General features: G+C 57.4%; 5 protein-coding genes across 5 annotated transcripts; 1 reads left to right on the forward strand and 4 right to left on the reverse strand.

Moving 5' to 3' along the window:
- Positions 1-206: 206 nt before the first annotated feature.
- On the reverse strand, positions 207-593 carry SCHCODRAFT_051790 (DUF1783-domain-containing protein; the record flags this gene model as incomplete). Its single annotated transcript, XM_003034721.1, has 2 exons — positions 207-335; positions 387-593. Coding segments are annotated over 2 exons (336 nt in total), but the record flags the coding sequence as incomplete, so codon positions are not given.
- Positions 594-1,625: 1,032 nt separating this feature from the next.
- Positions 1,626-4,250, forward strand: SCHCODRAFT_02485653 (MFS general substrate transporter; the record flags this gene model as incomplete). Its single annotated transcript, XM_003035527.1, has 18 exons — positions 1,626-1,727; positions 1,791-1,865; positions 1,912-1,995; positions 2,049-2,124; positions 2,175-2,251; positions 2,288-2,392; positions 2,444-2,507; positions 2,557-2,586; positions 2,639-2,964; positions 3,018-3,075; positions 3,125-3,138; positions 3,201-3,349; positions 3,402-3,521; positions 3,575-3,627; positions 3,679-3,753; positions 3,806-3,819; positions 3,872-4,041; positions 4,094-4,250. 18 exons carry the CDS (start codon positions 1,626-1,628, stop codon positions 4,248-4,250), a joined length of 1,749 nt encoding a protein of 582 aa, XP_003035573.1.
- Positions 4,251-4,297: 47 nt separating this feature from the next.
- SCHCODRAFT_0269979 (uncharacterized protein) lies at positions 4,298-6,886 on the reverse strand. Its single transcript, XM_003034720.1, has 10 exons — positions 6,824-6,886; positions 6,556-6,756; positions 6,427-6,503; positions 6,273-6,373; positions 6,085-6,224; positions 5,946-6,034; positions 5,780-5,892; positions 5,000-5,724; positions 4,751-4,941; positions 4,298-4,699 (listed from the first exon to the last, which is right to left on the reverse strand). The coding sequence occupies exons 2-10, from the start codon at positions 6,682-6,684 to the stop codon at positions 4,519-4,521; spliced, it is 1,746 nt and encodes a 581-aa protein (XP_003034766.1). The 5' UTR covers positions 6,685-6,756; positions 6,824-6,886; the 3' UTR covers positions 4,298-4,518.
- Positions 6,887-7,416: 530 nt separating this feature from the next.
- Positions 7,417-9,538, reverse strand: SCHCODRAFT_02484696 (glycoside hydrolase family 5 protein; the record flags this gene model as incomplete). The annotated part of the gene is made up of 9 exons (XM_003034719.2): positions 7,417-7,902; positions 7,963-8,179; positions 8,230-8,438; positions 8,500-8,743; positions 8,791-8,809; positions 8,859-8,944; positions 8,996-9,114; positions 9,165-9,430; positions 9,481-9,538. 9 exons carry the CDS (start codon positions 9,536-9,538, stop codon positions 7,417-7,419), a joined length of 1,704 nt encoding a protein of 567 aa, XP_003034765.1.
- Positions 9,539-10,378: 840 nt separating this feature from the next.
- On the reverse strand, positions 10,379-13,963 carry SCHCODRAFT_02662250 (uncharacterized protein; the record flags this gene model as incomplete). The annotated part of the gene is made up of 9 exons (XM_050346504.1): positions 10,379-10,586; positions 10,646-10,827; positions 10,878-11,978; positions 12,032-12,391; positions 12,441-12,674; positions 12,724-13,401; positions 13,454-13,576; positions 13,629-13,805; positions 13,832-13,963. 9 exons carry the CDS (start codon positions 13,961-13,963, stop codon positions 10,379-10,381), a joined length of 3,195 nt encoding a protein of 1,064 aa, XP_050203204.1.
- Positions 13,964-14,210: the final 247 nt, after the last annotated feature.

Genomic DNA, 14,210 nt, shown 5'->3' on the forward strand with positions numbered 1-14,210 from the left:
AATATATAATACAGCATGCAAGGAGTGGTGGTTACAGGCGCGGCGTACTGCGGCGCCTCAATTGAGGCTTACGCCGTCAAGTTGATGATGGTGCCGTCGTCGCCAATGACCCGGAAGCGCACTGACAGTGAGGTTAGTACGACGTGGGCTTCAGGATTTCCAAAGACTCACAAATGACGAAGGGTTCGCCCTTCTCTTTCCTGACGCTAGTGAAGTAGACAGTGCCCGAGCCTGCAAACGTGGTCAACCACAATGTAAAGGAGAGGAAACGCGTGCAGACCTTTTGAGCCCTTGATCTTGAAGCTCAGGTCAATGCTACCGTTGATTTGGTTGACCTGAGACACGGGGGTCAGTAAATGAGCATTCGGTCATATCCGATCACTCACCCTGCCGTGAATCCAAGGGTCACCGTTCAGCCACCACTCCGGGACGGGGCGAATGGCATCGCCCATATATTCATGCAGCTCCTCGCTGGACTTCATAGAGCGAAGCATCTGCTGGACGACGGAGCTAGTGACCTTCTCCTGGTTCGTGACATAGGTAAAGAATACGGCCCAGCCCACGACGCCGACTGCAGCGAACGCGAGGACCGCTGGCCATCTGCGCTGCGGTCTACGTGTAAGCCAAATCAATGAGGTGAGGGTGAGGGAGGACCACGCACGGGTATCGAAGGCAGGGGACGACGCGGCGCCGCAGGGATCTTCACGTACGGACGCGGGCGAGACGTATGCTGATAGAGCTCGGGCTCAGGCTGCTCCTTTGGAGGAGGGCGGGGAAGCTCTGTGGCATAGTTCCGGCGACATATAGGCCTGGCGAAGGACGAGGGCAGCCTCCTTGCGAGTCTAGCAGTGACCGCACTTGACATGGTTGGCGAAAACGTCCGGTCCGAAAGCCCCGATCCCCCGCATTTCCCAGCGCCACAAAACCCACGCGCGCATTCAACCTTTCTCGTGACTTGGGCTTGGCGGTACCACAACATGCGTAGCGACATCCGCGGCGGGTGCAATCAATGCTCTTCCTGGTCCTTTTGGTCCCAAGTTCTACGAATGGCTCAGAAAGAATCGACGAGGCTGGACGGCGGCTCGCAAGCTCGCCACAGACGTCGTGGCATGATTGGGTCCTGGTAGCGATCTCTCGCACGGCAGGCACGCCCTCCATACGGCACTCAAGCTCTCTTCCGCGTGCAACGTGCAGCGACGGCACCGCAATTTTTCTTCAGCAAAAGACTGCCTCCAATCCGTGAGAGCCAGAGCACGCGCGACCTTCGGTGCGCAGTTTCCTGCCAAACGATCCGCTTGTGTTGATCGAACCATGCAGCACTTTTAGATGCGACTTCACGCCACTTGCGTCGTCTCAGGAGGCCTTCAGGACGCTCAGCGCCACCACGGCTCCCCCTGCCAGCCATCGGACTCGGGAAGGCGCGGGGTGCCCCTGGTCGGGCGAGCGGCCGCGGGCCCAGACCGGAGTCTTTATCACCGGCCGCGGCCGGTTATCAGATAAAATCTTCGATCTCCGCATCCTTGTGCCTCCGCCGTGACACCTGCGTGAGGCCCATAAAACGCGCTTGACGAACGATCCCGTCTCCTCCTCTCCCCCCACGTCTCCCCTGAAGACCGCAGTCAGGTATGGACGCTTCCGGCCCTGTCGCATTCCAACTTTTGGGCGAGAAAAGCCCGGGTGTTCAGCGCATTGAGGCGATCTCAGCGACGTTCACGAAGTGGACGAAGGTGAGCCATGTTGAGATGCTGATGGATGGATGTGGGGAAGCTGACGAAAGAGGACGCTTACAGGTCTTCCTCTTCGTCGGCGTCTTTCTTATCGCGTATGCATATGGTTTGGATGGAACGGTCCGGTACACTTATCAGGTCAGTTGGACCATCACTTGCGCCCGCATCTTCTCACCGAAAACAGACGTACGCCACGAACTCGTATGCGACGCACTCTCTGCTCGCCACCGTCAATGTCTTGCGGTCCGTCATCGCTGCGGCTGCCCAGGTAAAGCTTGTCGACACAGCGGCACTCGGGCGGCGAACTGACCGCACTACCAGCCCACCCTCGCAAAATTGATGGACGTCTTTGGACGTTTTGAGGTGCTCCTCGTCTCGGTCGTCTTCTACCTCATTGGTCAGTGCTTGCCTTTCTCTACCTTGAATTCCACTAACCGCCCACCATAGGCACCATCGTCGAGTCGTCCTCCGCGAACGTCAGAGCCTTTGCAGGCGGCGCGATCCTGTACCAGGCATGTCTCCGCGTTCAATCACGGTTACTGTCCCTAACCTTTGCGTAGATTGGCTACACCGCCGTCATGCTGATCGCGGAGGTCCTCGTCGCTGATCTGACGACGCTCCGGAACCGTGTCCTGTTCTCATTCATCCCAGCTGCGCCATTCCTGGTTAGTACACACACAGCACATTGCATTCAGTCGTCTAAAGTCAGCTTGCAGATCAATGCCTGGATCAGCGGCAATGTCACCGACGCCGTCCTCGACGCGACAACCTGGCAGTGGGGTGCGTATGCCCTCCTTCCCTCCTCGATGACCACTAACTCCTTGTCTAGGCATCGGCATGTGGGCCATCATCTACTTCGGTAAGTCTCTCTTTCCCCATACCCCTCGTCCTCCCTCTGACACCCGCCCCAGTCTGCGCCCTCCCGCTCCTCTTCTCACTCTGGTACGGCGGCTACCAGGCGCGCAAGTCCGGCGCGCTCGATTCCTACAAGACGCCCTTCGAGCGCCTCGGCGCGCGCGACCTCGCCGTCGCGCTCTTCTGGCAGCTCGACGTGATCGGCATCGTGCTCGTCATCGCGGTCTTCGCGCTCATCCTCGTGCCGTTCACGATCGCGGGCTCGGCGAAGGACCAGTGGAAGGATGGCGGAATTATCGCGATGTTGGTGATCGGGTTCTGCTGCATTCCGGTGCTGCTGTTCTGGGAGTTGAAGGCGAAGCACCCTTTGATTCCGTTCCGGGTAAGGGGTTGGCGATGGTCGGGCTTGACTGCGTGCTGACCATGTTATGAAAGCTCATGAAGGACCGCGGTGTCTGGGCCGCTATGTGCATCGCCATGCTTCTCAATGCTTGTGAGTACGACTATATATGCGTCGAGCTTAGTACTGACCCTCCTCTTAGCTTGGTACCTTCAGGTTCGCATCTGGTTTCTTCCACCGTATTTGTCTCTGATCGTAAACTTCTCTCCGACTCATAGGGAGAGTACTTGTACACCGTTCTCGTCGTCGCCTTCAACGAGACCATCGAGTCCGCGACGCGCATCACGAACGTGTACTCCTTTACTAGCGTCGTCACCGGCGTCATCCTCGGCTTCGTCGTCCGCTACGTGCGCTACCTCAAGCCTTTGTGCGTCCGATTGCTTCTCACTGTATTCACTTCATCCTGATTTGATCGACAGCATCGTCTTCGGCGTGTGCCTCTTCATGGTCGCATTTGGGTTGTTGATCCGCTTCCGTGGCGGCGAGAGCTCACACTCGGCCGTCGTCGGTGCGCAGGTCGTTCTTGGTATGGGAGGAGGGTAAGCTGTAGTTGACTACATGAAACCGTTCCTCGCTGACGCTGTACTCCCAGTCTCTTCGCGTATCCCACCCAGGCCAGTGTCCAGGCTGCCACCAAGCACGAGCGTAAGCACTCCATCGAGTGTTCTTTGTTCATCTATCTCATGATTGCCTTAGACTTGGCTGTCATCACCGCGCTCTACCTCGCGCTGTACAGCATCGGTAGCGCCCTTGGCGGGTCTATCTCTGGTGGTACGTCGATATTTGCTTCTGACGTGATAATGGTCACTCACAACTGCCCTAGCTATCTGGACAAACGTGGGTTTTGCTTGTGAATCTCACGGAATCATCCGCTGATCCTCTGTCGTAGGTCCTGCCCGGCGAGCTCTCCTCCCGCCTTGGCAACGCGACTCTCGCTGCCGAGGTATACGCCTCGCCGCTCACCACCGCCATCCTCTACGAGATGGGCTCCTTCGAGCGGGAGGCCATCGTCGCCGCGTACAAGCACACGCAACGCCTGCTCTGCATCACCGGTATCTGGTCAGCCCACCTCATCACTTCCTTTTCGATACCCAACTGACGCTCCTGACAGCTTGTGCGTCCCGCTGCTCGCCTTCTCCCTCCTCCTGCGCAACCCGCACATGGGCGACACGCAGAGCGCGCCGGATGCGGAGCTCTCGTCGCACGAGACGGCCTCCGTCTCTGACTCGCACTCCATGGACAAAAAGCAGCCGTCGGCGACTGCCTAAGGGAGGCGTTGTTGCCTTGCTGGCACAGAGCGCACTCTTCTTCTTGGTTTCGTTACGATCTTTTACATTATCTATTGCGGGGGTCTACATGATAGGTTTATTGTATCTTCAGGACGTACGTTTACATACATACTGGTAGATGGTGTAGAGTCTTGGCTCGTAATCAACTTGAGCACGCGTCGGATGCGACTGGTGATAACATCCATCACTTACAACAGGTATACTTGCGTCTATGGCAAGATGGTTTACACACTACATATGTGCTGCCTCATATCCATGGCGCATCTCCCTGTATAAGCTTGATGCGAGCGCCTTTGGCAAGCCGCGGGACCCTAGGTGCGAAGGGGAGCGAAGACTTCGGCGCCGGTAGCCTTGCGTGCTTGAAGTGCGTATAGTGGACGTCGACGCCGGGAGTGAAATCCCTCCATCTCGGAGAGTCAATGTCATGGCTACATTATGTGTTAGTCAAGCCTACACTTATTCGCGGTGAAGGCACGCACGCGGTAAATAGGTGACTCCATAGCTCAGGAGAAGCAGAGAAGCGCGCATCGCAGTGCGCGCATAGCGAGTCCTTGTTCTTGAACCTTAGCCGAGTGCAGTCTCGGTCGGCGAACTGCGTGCGTGCGACTTTGGTGTCGTCTTCGCCCAGAAGCTTGAGGTACCTGTCCGCGCCGTCTGTGAAGTTATGAAACTGGATGTGATATGGTCAGCCGCCGCTACACGATGTACTCAAGCGCGGGGCGACGCACCACGCAGCGCCAGGAGTACACGATGTGCATGCCATCCTTGATGCTCCCGGGTTTGTCGATATAATACCAGGGATCCAGCCTATCCATCTCCTCTGCCGTCGTCTTGTGCGGGTCCTTGCCCAGCAGCTCGACCATGCGCAGCGCCATAAGCTGGCCCACATTCGCGAAGTGAATCCGCTCCGTGCTCCAGGAATACCACGAGTCGTCATAATGGTGGACGCCGAACCGCGGCCACATGAGCACGGAGGGGCACGTTATCCCGCGGCCGTCCATGCCGTACCAAAAATTGACGGTCGCGAGAGAGAGGATGTCGCGGGTCACGGTGCGTGTGCCGATGGCTTCCGCGACCGTGCGGGCGGGCACGGGCAGGCTGATCGGCTCGTCTATGCGTTTCTGGATGAAGGCGATGAGCTCCTGCTCGCGTTGGGTGCGCCAGTCGTCGAAGTAGGACTGTGGAAGGGACTTGAGGACGTCGAGAATGGCCTGGCGGGGCATGTCCTGGTCGAAAGGGACGGCTTTAACTGCGTCCAGGAAGAGGTCGGACTTGGCTATGTCGCAAGGCCCAGGAAGGATGGCGCCAAAGGGCTTCGTGAGACGAAATTCAGGGTAGACCTCGAGGAGAAGCTCGTGGCGGCTCTCCAGCGCTCGTTCTTCCTGGAGGCGAAAGCGTTCAACACGCTGATCTTTCAAGAACTGGACGAGATTTCTTGATAGGGCTTGCCATGCTGCAGATTGATTGAACGTGAGCTCGGAGCGCGACAATGCCGAGATTGCCCGCACCTTTCTCAGTCAAGGGCTGAACCGTTCTGACTGACTTCTGCGCGCCGAGCGCGCCGTCTGGAAGCTGTGCTATTTCGTCGCCCCATCCCATGTCTGTCAAGCGCTTGATGATACTACTCCATCTCGTCAATGAGCTGCGCGAAGCAGAGAATATCGAAAAACCCACGCCTGTTCCCTTAGGTCACGTTTTCGCTCAAGCTCTGCCTTCCTATCGTCTTGGCACTGCTGCTCCCACTTCGCAAATTCTCTTGAGTGCTAGATGAGTGTGAGTTTCAGACGTGGTGCGCACACAAAATGGACATCACCCTTTGCAGTTCCTTGCAATGCAAGGTCTTCTCGCACACCCACTCGGCCACCGCATCTTTGTCCTGAATTGATATCTTCCGCTCTCGAAACTCCTTCGAGTAGCGCCGCAGAAAGTCTACGGGGAACCGCCAATGCCTATCTATCGCAGTTCAGTACGGGTAGATGATGGAAGGAGAATGGATCCTACCGGAAACATCGGCATAGATGTGCGGGATGAACCTGCTCAACTCATATCCATCTTTCACAAGACTGATGATGGTGCCCGAAAGATCTTCGTAATGCTTGAATCTACACGACCGTTTATTGAGCGGGCATATCCGACGAGAAGGGTGATAACGTACTGCACTGGCAAGCATTCCTTACAGTATCGCCGTCGCGCGTACCAGGATGTCGTGATGCGGGTCATAGAACCACAGTACTGAATAGGAGATCAGCGCTCAGTTGCACGCAATTACACACAACTAACGCACATGGCATCCTTTACCCCAGAGTAGATCAACATATTGTGGCTCATTCATGTCATCGGGCTTGGGAGGGAGGCTCGGGCCCTTCACACCGGCGATGCTGGCTCGCCAAACATAGGCAAAAGTACGACTCATAATGCCCGTATGAAGACGCTTGCTCAGACGCGAGAGATGAAGGAGATCGCGAGGGTCCAGGCGCCTAAGGATCTAGAGGCGCGCGCCACACATCAGATTGGCGAAGTGCTAGCAGAAGAACCGGCGGCTGCATACATACCTCATACAGTATATCGATTGGGAGGTCTGGTAAGGAGGCCAGCTTTCCCTCGTTCTTGTTTCGTTGTTTCGATTTGGCTGGACTAGTACCAGCTTGCTTCCGGCGCTTGCTTGGAGGTGGTGCAAGGTCAGGGTCATCCGATGCCCCCGACTTGCTTGTTGTCGCATCTTGAGCGGTGGCTGATACACGATGTCCAGGAGTGGGTGCGATACTGGGGGAGTTCCGCATGTTGCCAGGTGGTAGACAAAGGCAGGTTGTGTTCGGGCCGTCCAATCACAGCCTCGGCTCCGGGTAAGTCAGGTGACCACAAATTCTCACGGTTCATGTTCAAACTGTCATGCTAGTGCATACTCATAGCTTTGTGAGTACAGCGGCCACCGAGCTGTCACATAGCTTCGAGTCCAGAAATACATGATTCGAGTATCCCGGATGTGAAGGAAGTGGTATATACAGCAGCGAGTATCAAAAATGTGCATCGAGTATCGGTACAATATGTTCCATAGCATTCTAAACAGGGCGTACAAAGTGTCCTTAAGAGCGTCGATGACAAAGGACAGGGACAAGGACGTATGAGTGCACAGCGATATATATATTTATAGTCTTCCGGCAGTCGGCCCCGTGCAAGGCGCCGTAGGTGTGGTGGAGAAAATCCCATTATACTCGTCCGGGTACGGGCAGCCAGACACAGTGGTAATGCCGGCAGCCGTGTCCTGGTCATCATACCACCCATCGACCGACGACGTCACCGAGCTCGGCGCATCCGTGAACGTAGCAGGCGGCAAGGTGACTACGCTCCCGGTCGCGGTGTATGTAGGCAGCAGGCTGACATCGACGTCCGCGCCCGAGATGCTCGCTGGTGGCCACGTGTATCGCGATGTGGAGGACGCGACGATGGTGGATGTCTCGCCGCCGGTTTGCCACGCGGAGTAGGTGCCGTCGAATGGTTGTTGGGCGCTCCCGAGCGCGGCGCACTTTCCTACGTAGGAACGCGGGTCGGAGGGGAGCCAACCGTTGCGATACCCGAGCTGGTAGGACCACAGAGGAGTCTCTACCTCACCGGACTCGGCGGAAGGGCCGATCTACAATGTGTTGATCAGTAAAGTGCGTACATTGGGCGGGCGTTGTTGCGATATACGCACCTTCCACGTCCAGAAGAACCAGTTCTGTAGCGCGTCAAAGCTGGCGAGCGCAAAGTTCTGTATACCCTCCTTCATCGTGTCATTGTAGTTCTGCCAGTCGTCATAATACGGGCACTGCGAATTCGTCGAATTCGAGCCGGCGCCACGAAGGAAAAGGCCGCAGTCATTAGGCGACGCGGCCATTTCGCCGGAGATGGTGACACCGAAGTTTCTCTGGCTATTCTACGTCAGCACGAGACGGCATTGAGTGAGGAGTGGCCGAAGTACCTCGTATCCGTACCAGCCGCCCACGCATCGCAAGCTTGCTTTGGCCACTTTCCACCAGGCAGACCGTCCTCGCCGTTGACGTCGATGGGGCTCTCGTCGACAGCACCGAAGGAGAAGTAGGGATGCTGGTCGAGGATGATACGGTCCGACCCAGCCAGGAAGTTCTCCCATACGGTGATCGGCTGGAAGCCGTCATGGATGGCAATGTACTGCGGGGTGAGGATCGTTAAGCCTCCCTAGGCAGCGAGCCGCAAACCGATATGTACGCACAGGTCCATTCCCCTCGCCATAGCCAGTAATCTCGCGGATCATATTGTGCGCCTCCAGGTAGAAGCTCGTGATGGCGTCCATGCCTATCTCGCCGACGAGCGCTTCGTTGACGATCCCAAAGATGGGGATGAGATTACGGTACTCAGGCTGAGAGATGAACTCGGTGAGGACGCGGATGTAGTAGAGCGTGCGCTGTGCGTTGGCGAGGCCCATATTGCCGTTGAGAAGGTTGACAGGGGAAAGCCTGGAGACTTTCAGTCACACAACATCGCACGCCTACAAGGACAATACCTTCCAGAGTGGTTATAACCTACATGCTGGTAAGCTTTCGCGCATTGATGGCACATGAGGTCACACACCATTCTGAGAGCCTGGAACGGCGTGCAAGTCCAAGCAGACACGAAGACCGTACTTACGTGCCCACTTGAGCACGCGCAAGAGGTACCTGAACAAATGGTCAGTCATATGAAGCGAACGGGTATGATTTCGCACCCACGTCCAAGATGTCTTCGCCAAGAAAGGCTCACCCTCCCAGGTCTCGATTGCCCAGAATGCGATTGGGATACGAAGCCAGTTCAGACCGGCGCCCGCAATCTCTGCAATATCCTGCTCTGTCTGCGCCACATTGAGCAATCATCGTCGGTGACACACCAAAGACCACTCACAATGAACGTATCGTAGTGCTTCTCCAGCTGGTCCAGCCCACCGTTGGCCGTGTCGTTAGACATAGCCAGGCTCAAGTCCCACTCATCTTTCGCGTCGGGGTATTGCTGAAAGAAAGACGGTGTAATGAATGGCTCGATAACGAAAAGGCCGCCCAGGTTGACGCCGTATATCTTGTCCTTGCCAAAGTCCCACGTTTCATTGAGGGGCGGGGTGTAGGAGTTGGGCTGCGCATTGTCGTTGAAAGGGTCCTCGGGATCGTAAACCCCTATGTAGCGCGCGTCAGTCAGACTGGGATGCACGCCCTGAGGCACCTACAGAAACCGCCGAATGTGTTATTGTAGCGGAATTTGGTCCCGTCTTCCATGACAACCATGGAGCCGTCCCCTCCGGTCTACCAAAGCCTCGTCAGGACGCACGCTTGGAAAGCCGAGAGACACGTGTTACGCACGGTGGAGCCATCTGGAGAGTATGGATTACTCGTGCCCGAGCCTGAGCTCTTGCTATCCTTCTTGACGACGGTGTAGTACACTGGTAGGACGATGACTAGGACGAGGACAACGACCGTGGCAGCGACGGCGCCTGCGATGATAAGCGTCCTCCTGCGGCGGGGCCGCGAAGACGCGGGGGCTGCGTCCACCTGGGTCTCCGAGTTGCCAGCACTGCCGCCGCCCAGCAACTTCTCCAGAGTCTTCGACGAGACGGACGTTCTGGGGGTCGGGACGGCGGACATCCTGCTCAGAAGTAGAGTGAAGGAACGATGGAGGTGGTGAACAGCCGCCTTGAGACCTCAGCACGCCCTCTCGTGCGGACGAGGGCAGGAAAAGAAGCGCCTGCGGGAACATATCGCCGAGTGATAACGACCACAAGGGTCGGTAGTCGCACGCGTTTATAGAATAAGGTGGGTAGGTGATGACGGCATGACATATCGCGTCGACAATCCTCGATCGCGGCGTGGGGAAGGTGCACATGAAATACTGATCTCCATCATTCCTGGCCTTTCTGGTAACAATTGCACTCCCGCGAAGCGACGAACACCTCGCTGGGCAGTATATAGCACTTACAACGTCGCTGGAAAATCCTCTGCATTATCAGCACTGTAACCTACTCAAACTTGGGCGGGATCTAAGGAAGGGATGAGATTAGGTTAGCCGAAGGTGTGAAGGAGCGGGACTTATCACATACAGTAGAAGCCCAAGGATAACCCGCCACATCATCAACCAGCCACGGCCTCGTTGACGCGGGGCATATTCAATACACCCCTACTGAATCCCGAAGCGATCGCGTCAAACCCTCCTTCGACGACCTCCGACAGGAATACATCGTGCTGGTCAGCCAGCCGCTCGTTGTTCCTTCGAATCTCCCGGATGACGCCGTGTTCCCGCGCGCATGCCGGGCATTCAGTCTCGTTCTCGGGAAGGCATCTGAGGGGTGAGGCGGGATGAATTAGCATGGGATGCAAGGACGCAATGACCTAGTATACCTTTGGTGATAGCTATGGTTGCACATGAAGTGCACACTAGGCAAGTCGAGCTGCCCGCTGCACTGAGTACAGCGCCGCGTCGTGACATGGAATATTTGAGGATGCTCCGGGTCCGAGAGATCTTCGACTTGACGAAGCTTCGTCGCCGTCTCGAGCCTGTATGAGTTGATCCATTCCTTGTCCTACGTATTATTGAGCAAGTGCATGTATGAGCCCCCAGTAGGCCACTCACCGTCTCAATTTCGCCCCTCGCATCCTTAATTTTCCCCATCAGCCACTCCTTCACCAACCCTACGCTGGCCACCCCGTTCCGACTCAAGATCTGCACCACGCCAAGCGGCGGCAACACACCCTCTGCGTCGATCCGCTCAATTATGTCGCGCACGTCTGTCTCGTGCCGACTTAGCAGCGCGGGGGCGCTCGTCAGGAAGCGCAGGACGAGTGGATATAGGTGCGGATGCGCCGGGCCGTACTGCTGCAGGCAGCGCACGACTTCGGCGGACGCCCCGGGGGCGTCCATCGCGTCGCGGTCCATCCAGAACCGCAGCACGTCCTCGTACATGCCCGCGCGTTCCCAGAGGAGTACCAGGCCCTCCGTGTGGCCTCTGCTCGAGCAAAGGATGAGGGCGTGCGTGGAGTCGTACGGTATGGTCTCGCTCTTGAGCAAGCGGAGTGCCTTATCGCGCAGAGCTTGTTGCCTCTCAGACGAGTCCGCGCCCTCGCTGGTCCCACCAACACCCGTCCCGGAAAGCGTAAGGTAAAGCTCAAGGAGAGTGTTCCACACCGCGACCTGATCCCGATGGTCTGCTTGTTCATCCGCGGGTGGCTCGGGGGATAAGGAGGGTGGCGACTGGTCCGGATCGACCGTCTGTCCCCATCGCCGCAGAGCCACCGTCTCCAAGAACACGACGAACTGCTCCATATGATCGACGAAGTGGGCGAAGTAGAGTCGCGGAGAGATACGCTTGACGCTAGGTGGCAGAGAGGGCTTGGGAGGCGCCGGCGGTGGCGTCGAGGTGCGCGTCGATGCCTGCGATTGGGAGCGGCCATGGTAAGAGCCTTGCCTGGAGAAGGAATCGCCCGGCCTTGCGGTCTTTACGGAGGGCGTCGGTGCTACGGTAGACTCCGGAGACGGCGGGAGCACACTATCGCGCTTGAGCGCGAGGTAGGAGAGATATGATGGCGCGGGCGCCTTGATAGACGACGGCGAGTTCTCTTCGGTATCGTCCAGCCGCGTGTCGATGCCGGTGCACAGGTCAATCAACAGCTTGGTCGTCTCGTCCGGCAAGTTCGCCAGCAGAGCACGCCCATACCGCGCGAGGTTGCTCTCCGCCTATTGCAGTGCATTAGTCGACGGTCAACGACATCCGCGAAGCCTTGACTTACTGCGTCCGCGCCCAACTTCCTCAAATGCTGCAGCGCCTCCCGATAGTTCGCCGCGTCCTCGACCTGTATCCGCAAGTAGTCCTCATGCCGGTCGTACTTCTTCGCCAAGTACGATGCGTGCTCGAAGTACCCTGCCTGCCGGCAGACGCGAATCGCAGTCTCCAGATCGAACGGCAACTCGTCCGAGTCCTCTGCATTCCGGCGCGACTCGGTCTTGATGAAGCTGTCCAAGCGCGCGACATCCTTGAGTTTGGTGTAGGTGTTCAGCAGCAAGGTCGTGTGGTCGGCGTTGGCTAGACCATGAGAGTGCAGCTCTTGTAAGTAGGTTACGAGATTGTGAATGCGCTGGGCGTCGAGGAGCTGGCGAAGTGTCAGCCGGAGCTCAAGAGAGGAAGACGGCGACACGAACCCTGCGAATGACATAGCTGGGCTGTACGTGGCCGATGGTCTGCACATAGTGCGTGAGCGCGTCGTCGTAGTTCTTCTTGTTGTACAACGCATCGGCGGTCTTCAGATGGATGTCTGCGATGCTGGCGTCGTCGAGTTGCTGCGTCTTGGCAATGCCCAAAGCTAGAGGGTAGTAGCCGCGTCGATACAGCATGTCGAGCTTTTCGGACGTTGACTTCTCCTCGAGATGTGTGACCTACAGAGTATAAGGATACGCGGAGGGGCAGGTCAAGCTCACCACTCACCGAGCCGTCATTGCCGAGCACATAGACGTTGGCCCATGCTGAGAAAACTTCCCGAACGCCCTGAGGGAAGGCCTGCGAGAAGCCAACGACCTTGTTCTCAGCGTCGAACAAGGTGACCTTAGTAACGTCCGTTTCTCCCGCAGCGGCATTTCGCGCGTAGAAGTTGCGTACAGTTGCCGAGGGGGCAGAGGCGGACGGGGAGAATGGGGGTGATACGATGACGAGGTATCCGCCATGGGCGCCGAGGGACAGCTTCCGCCCCTCGAGGGCGTATGAGCTTCCTCTTCCTTCGGTTCCGCAGACATAGATGGCCTCGTCCCTCGCGATGACGAGGTCGCGCGCTGCTCGGTCCATAGTCGTGCACCCAAGCCCGCACCCGATCTCATTCACCACCGTCGCGGGACCCCCACTTCCGCGCCCGGATACCTGATACGCGAGTACGCGGTTGGTCGTCGCGACGAAAAGGTGCGTCTGCGGGTGTTCATCCGTCGGTTCTGCGAAGCCCAACCCAGTGACCGGTTCGGCGGGTGACTCGTGGACCGTTTTGGGCTTCGGTACGGAGGTGAGAGATGCAGACGATGCGAGGGACTGGTCGAGATGGCGATACAGGAGGACAGTCCCATCGCCGAGGCCGATTGCGAGGTGGGATAGGGAGGCGGTCAGGGCAACTGTAGATATCTAGCAATAAGCTTGAATGAGCGCGGGTATGGGGTGGGGGGACGCGACTGACGGGATGCATGCGGTTGCCGACGTTCACTTTGGTGGAGCGAAGAAGGATGGGGGCGCCTGTGCGCTTGTCCGTGTTCTGCAGGTCCCAGATCTTGAGGAGGGGAGCGCGTACGGAATCTTCTTCCTGCGCGACGCCGGGATCAGTAGGAGCAGAGTGCGAAGGATGCATGACGCACCCCAAGAGTGACCAGCACGCCCTTCCGCTCGACCATATGCGTAACGCGTCCGCTGGTGTGCGCGACCCAGCTCATGTACGACTCGAAGTCTTGGTTGAGGGCGTGAACACTGCCATGGATGTCTGCGACGAGCAGTCCGGCAGTAGAGGAGACTATTGTAGACAGTTCATGGGGGGTCTGCGTATCGTCAGTGTCTGCAGTACGGCCATTGTGAAGCCGCGCACCTTGAAGACTGCAGGTGGACTATCCAGGTCGTTCACGTCCTTGATCGGCACCGGCTCGAAGAAGGGGAATTGACGCCAAGGCGCAGGGGCAGCTGAGGTTGGAGTGGCCATATGGGAGACAAGAGAAGCATGTAATGGCAAGTGCTTCACGCCAACTCAAGGATGCGTACTTGACACGGGTTTGCCGGTATGCTAGGTCGGCGGTACTCGAGCCGGTTTGTTGCTTGTAAACCTTGATAGGAGTCGAGGGATAGAGACGCAGAAGGAAGGACAATCAAATTTGCGAGAGGCTGGTGCAGGTACAGGCCAGCTTGGGTTCCCAATCACTGGTCAAGTCGACTTCAAGCACGCTCGCACA

Source organism: Schizophyllum commune (assembly GCF_000143185.2).
Source record: "Schizophyllum commune H4-8 unplaced genomic scaffold SCHCOscaffold_1, whole genome shotgun sequence".
Taxonomy (NCBI): domain Eukaryota; kingdom Fungi; phylum Basidiomycota; class Agaricomycetes; order Agaricales; family Schizophyllaceae; genus Schizophyllum; species Schizophyllum commune.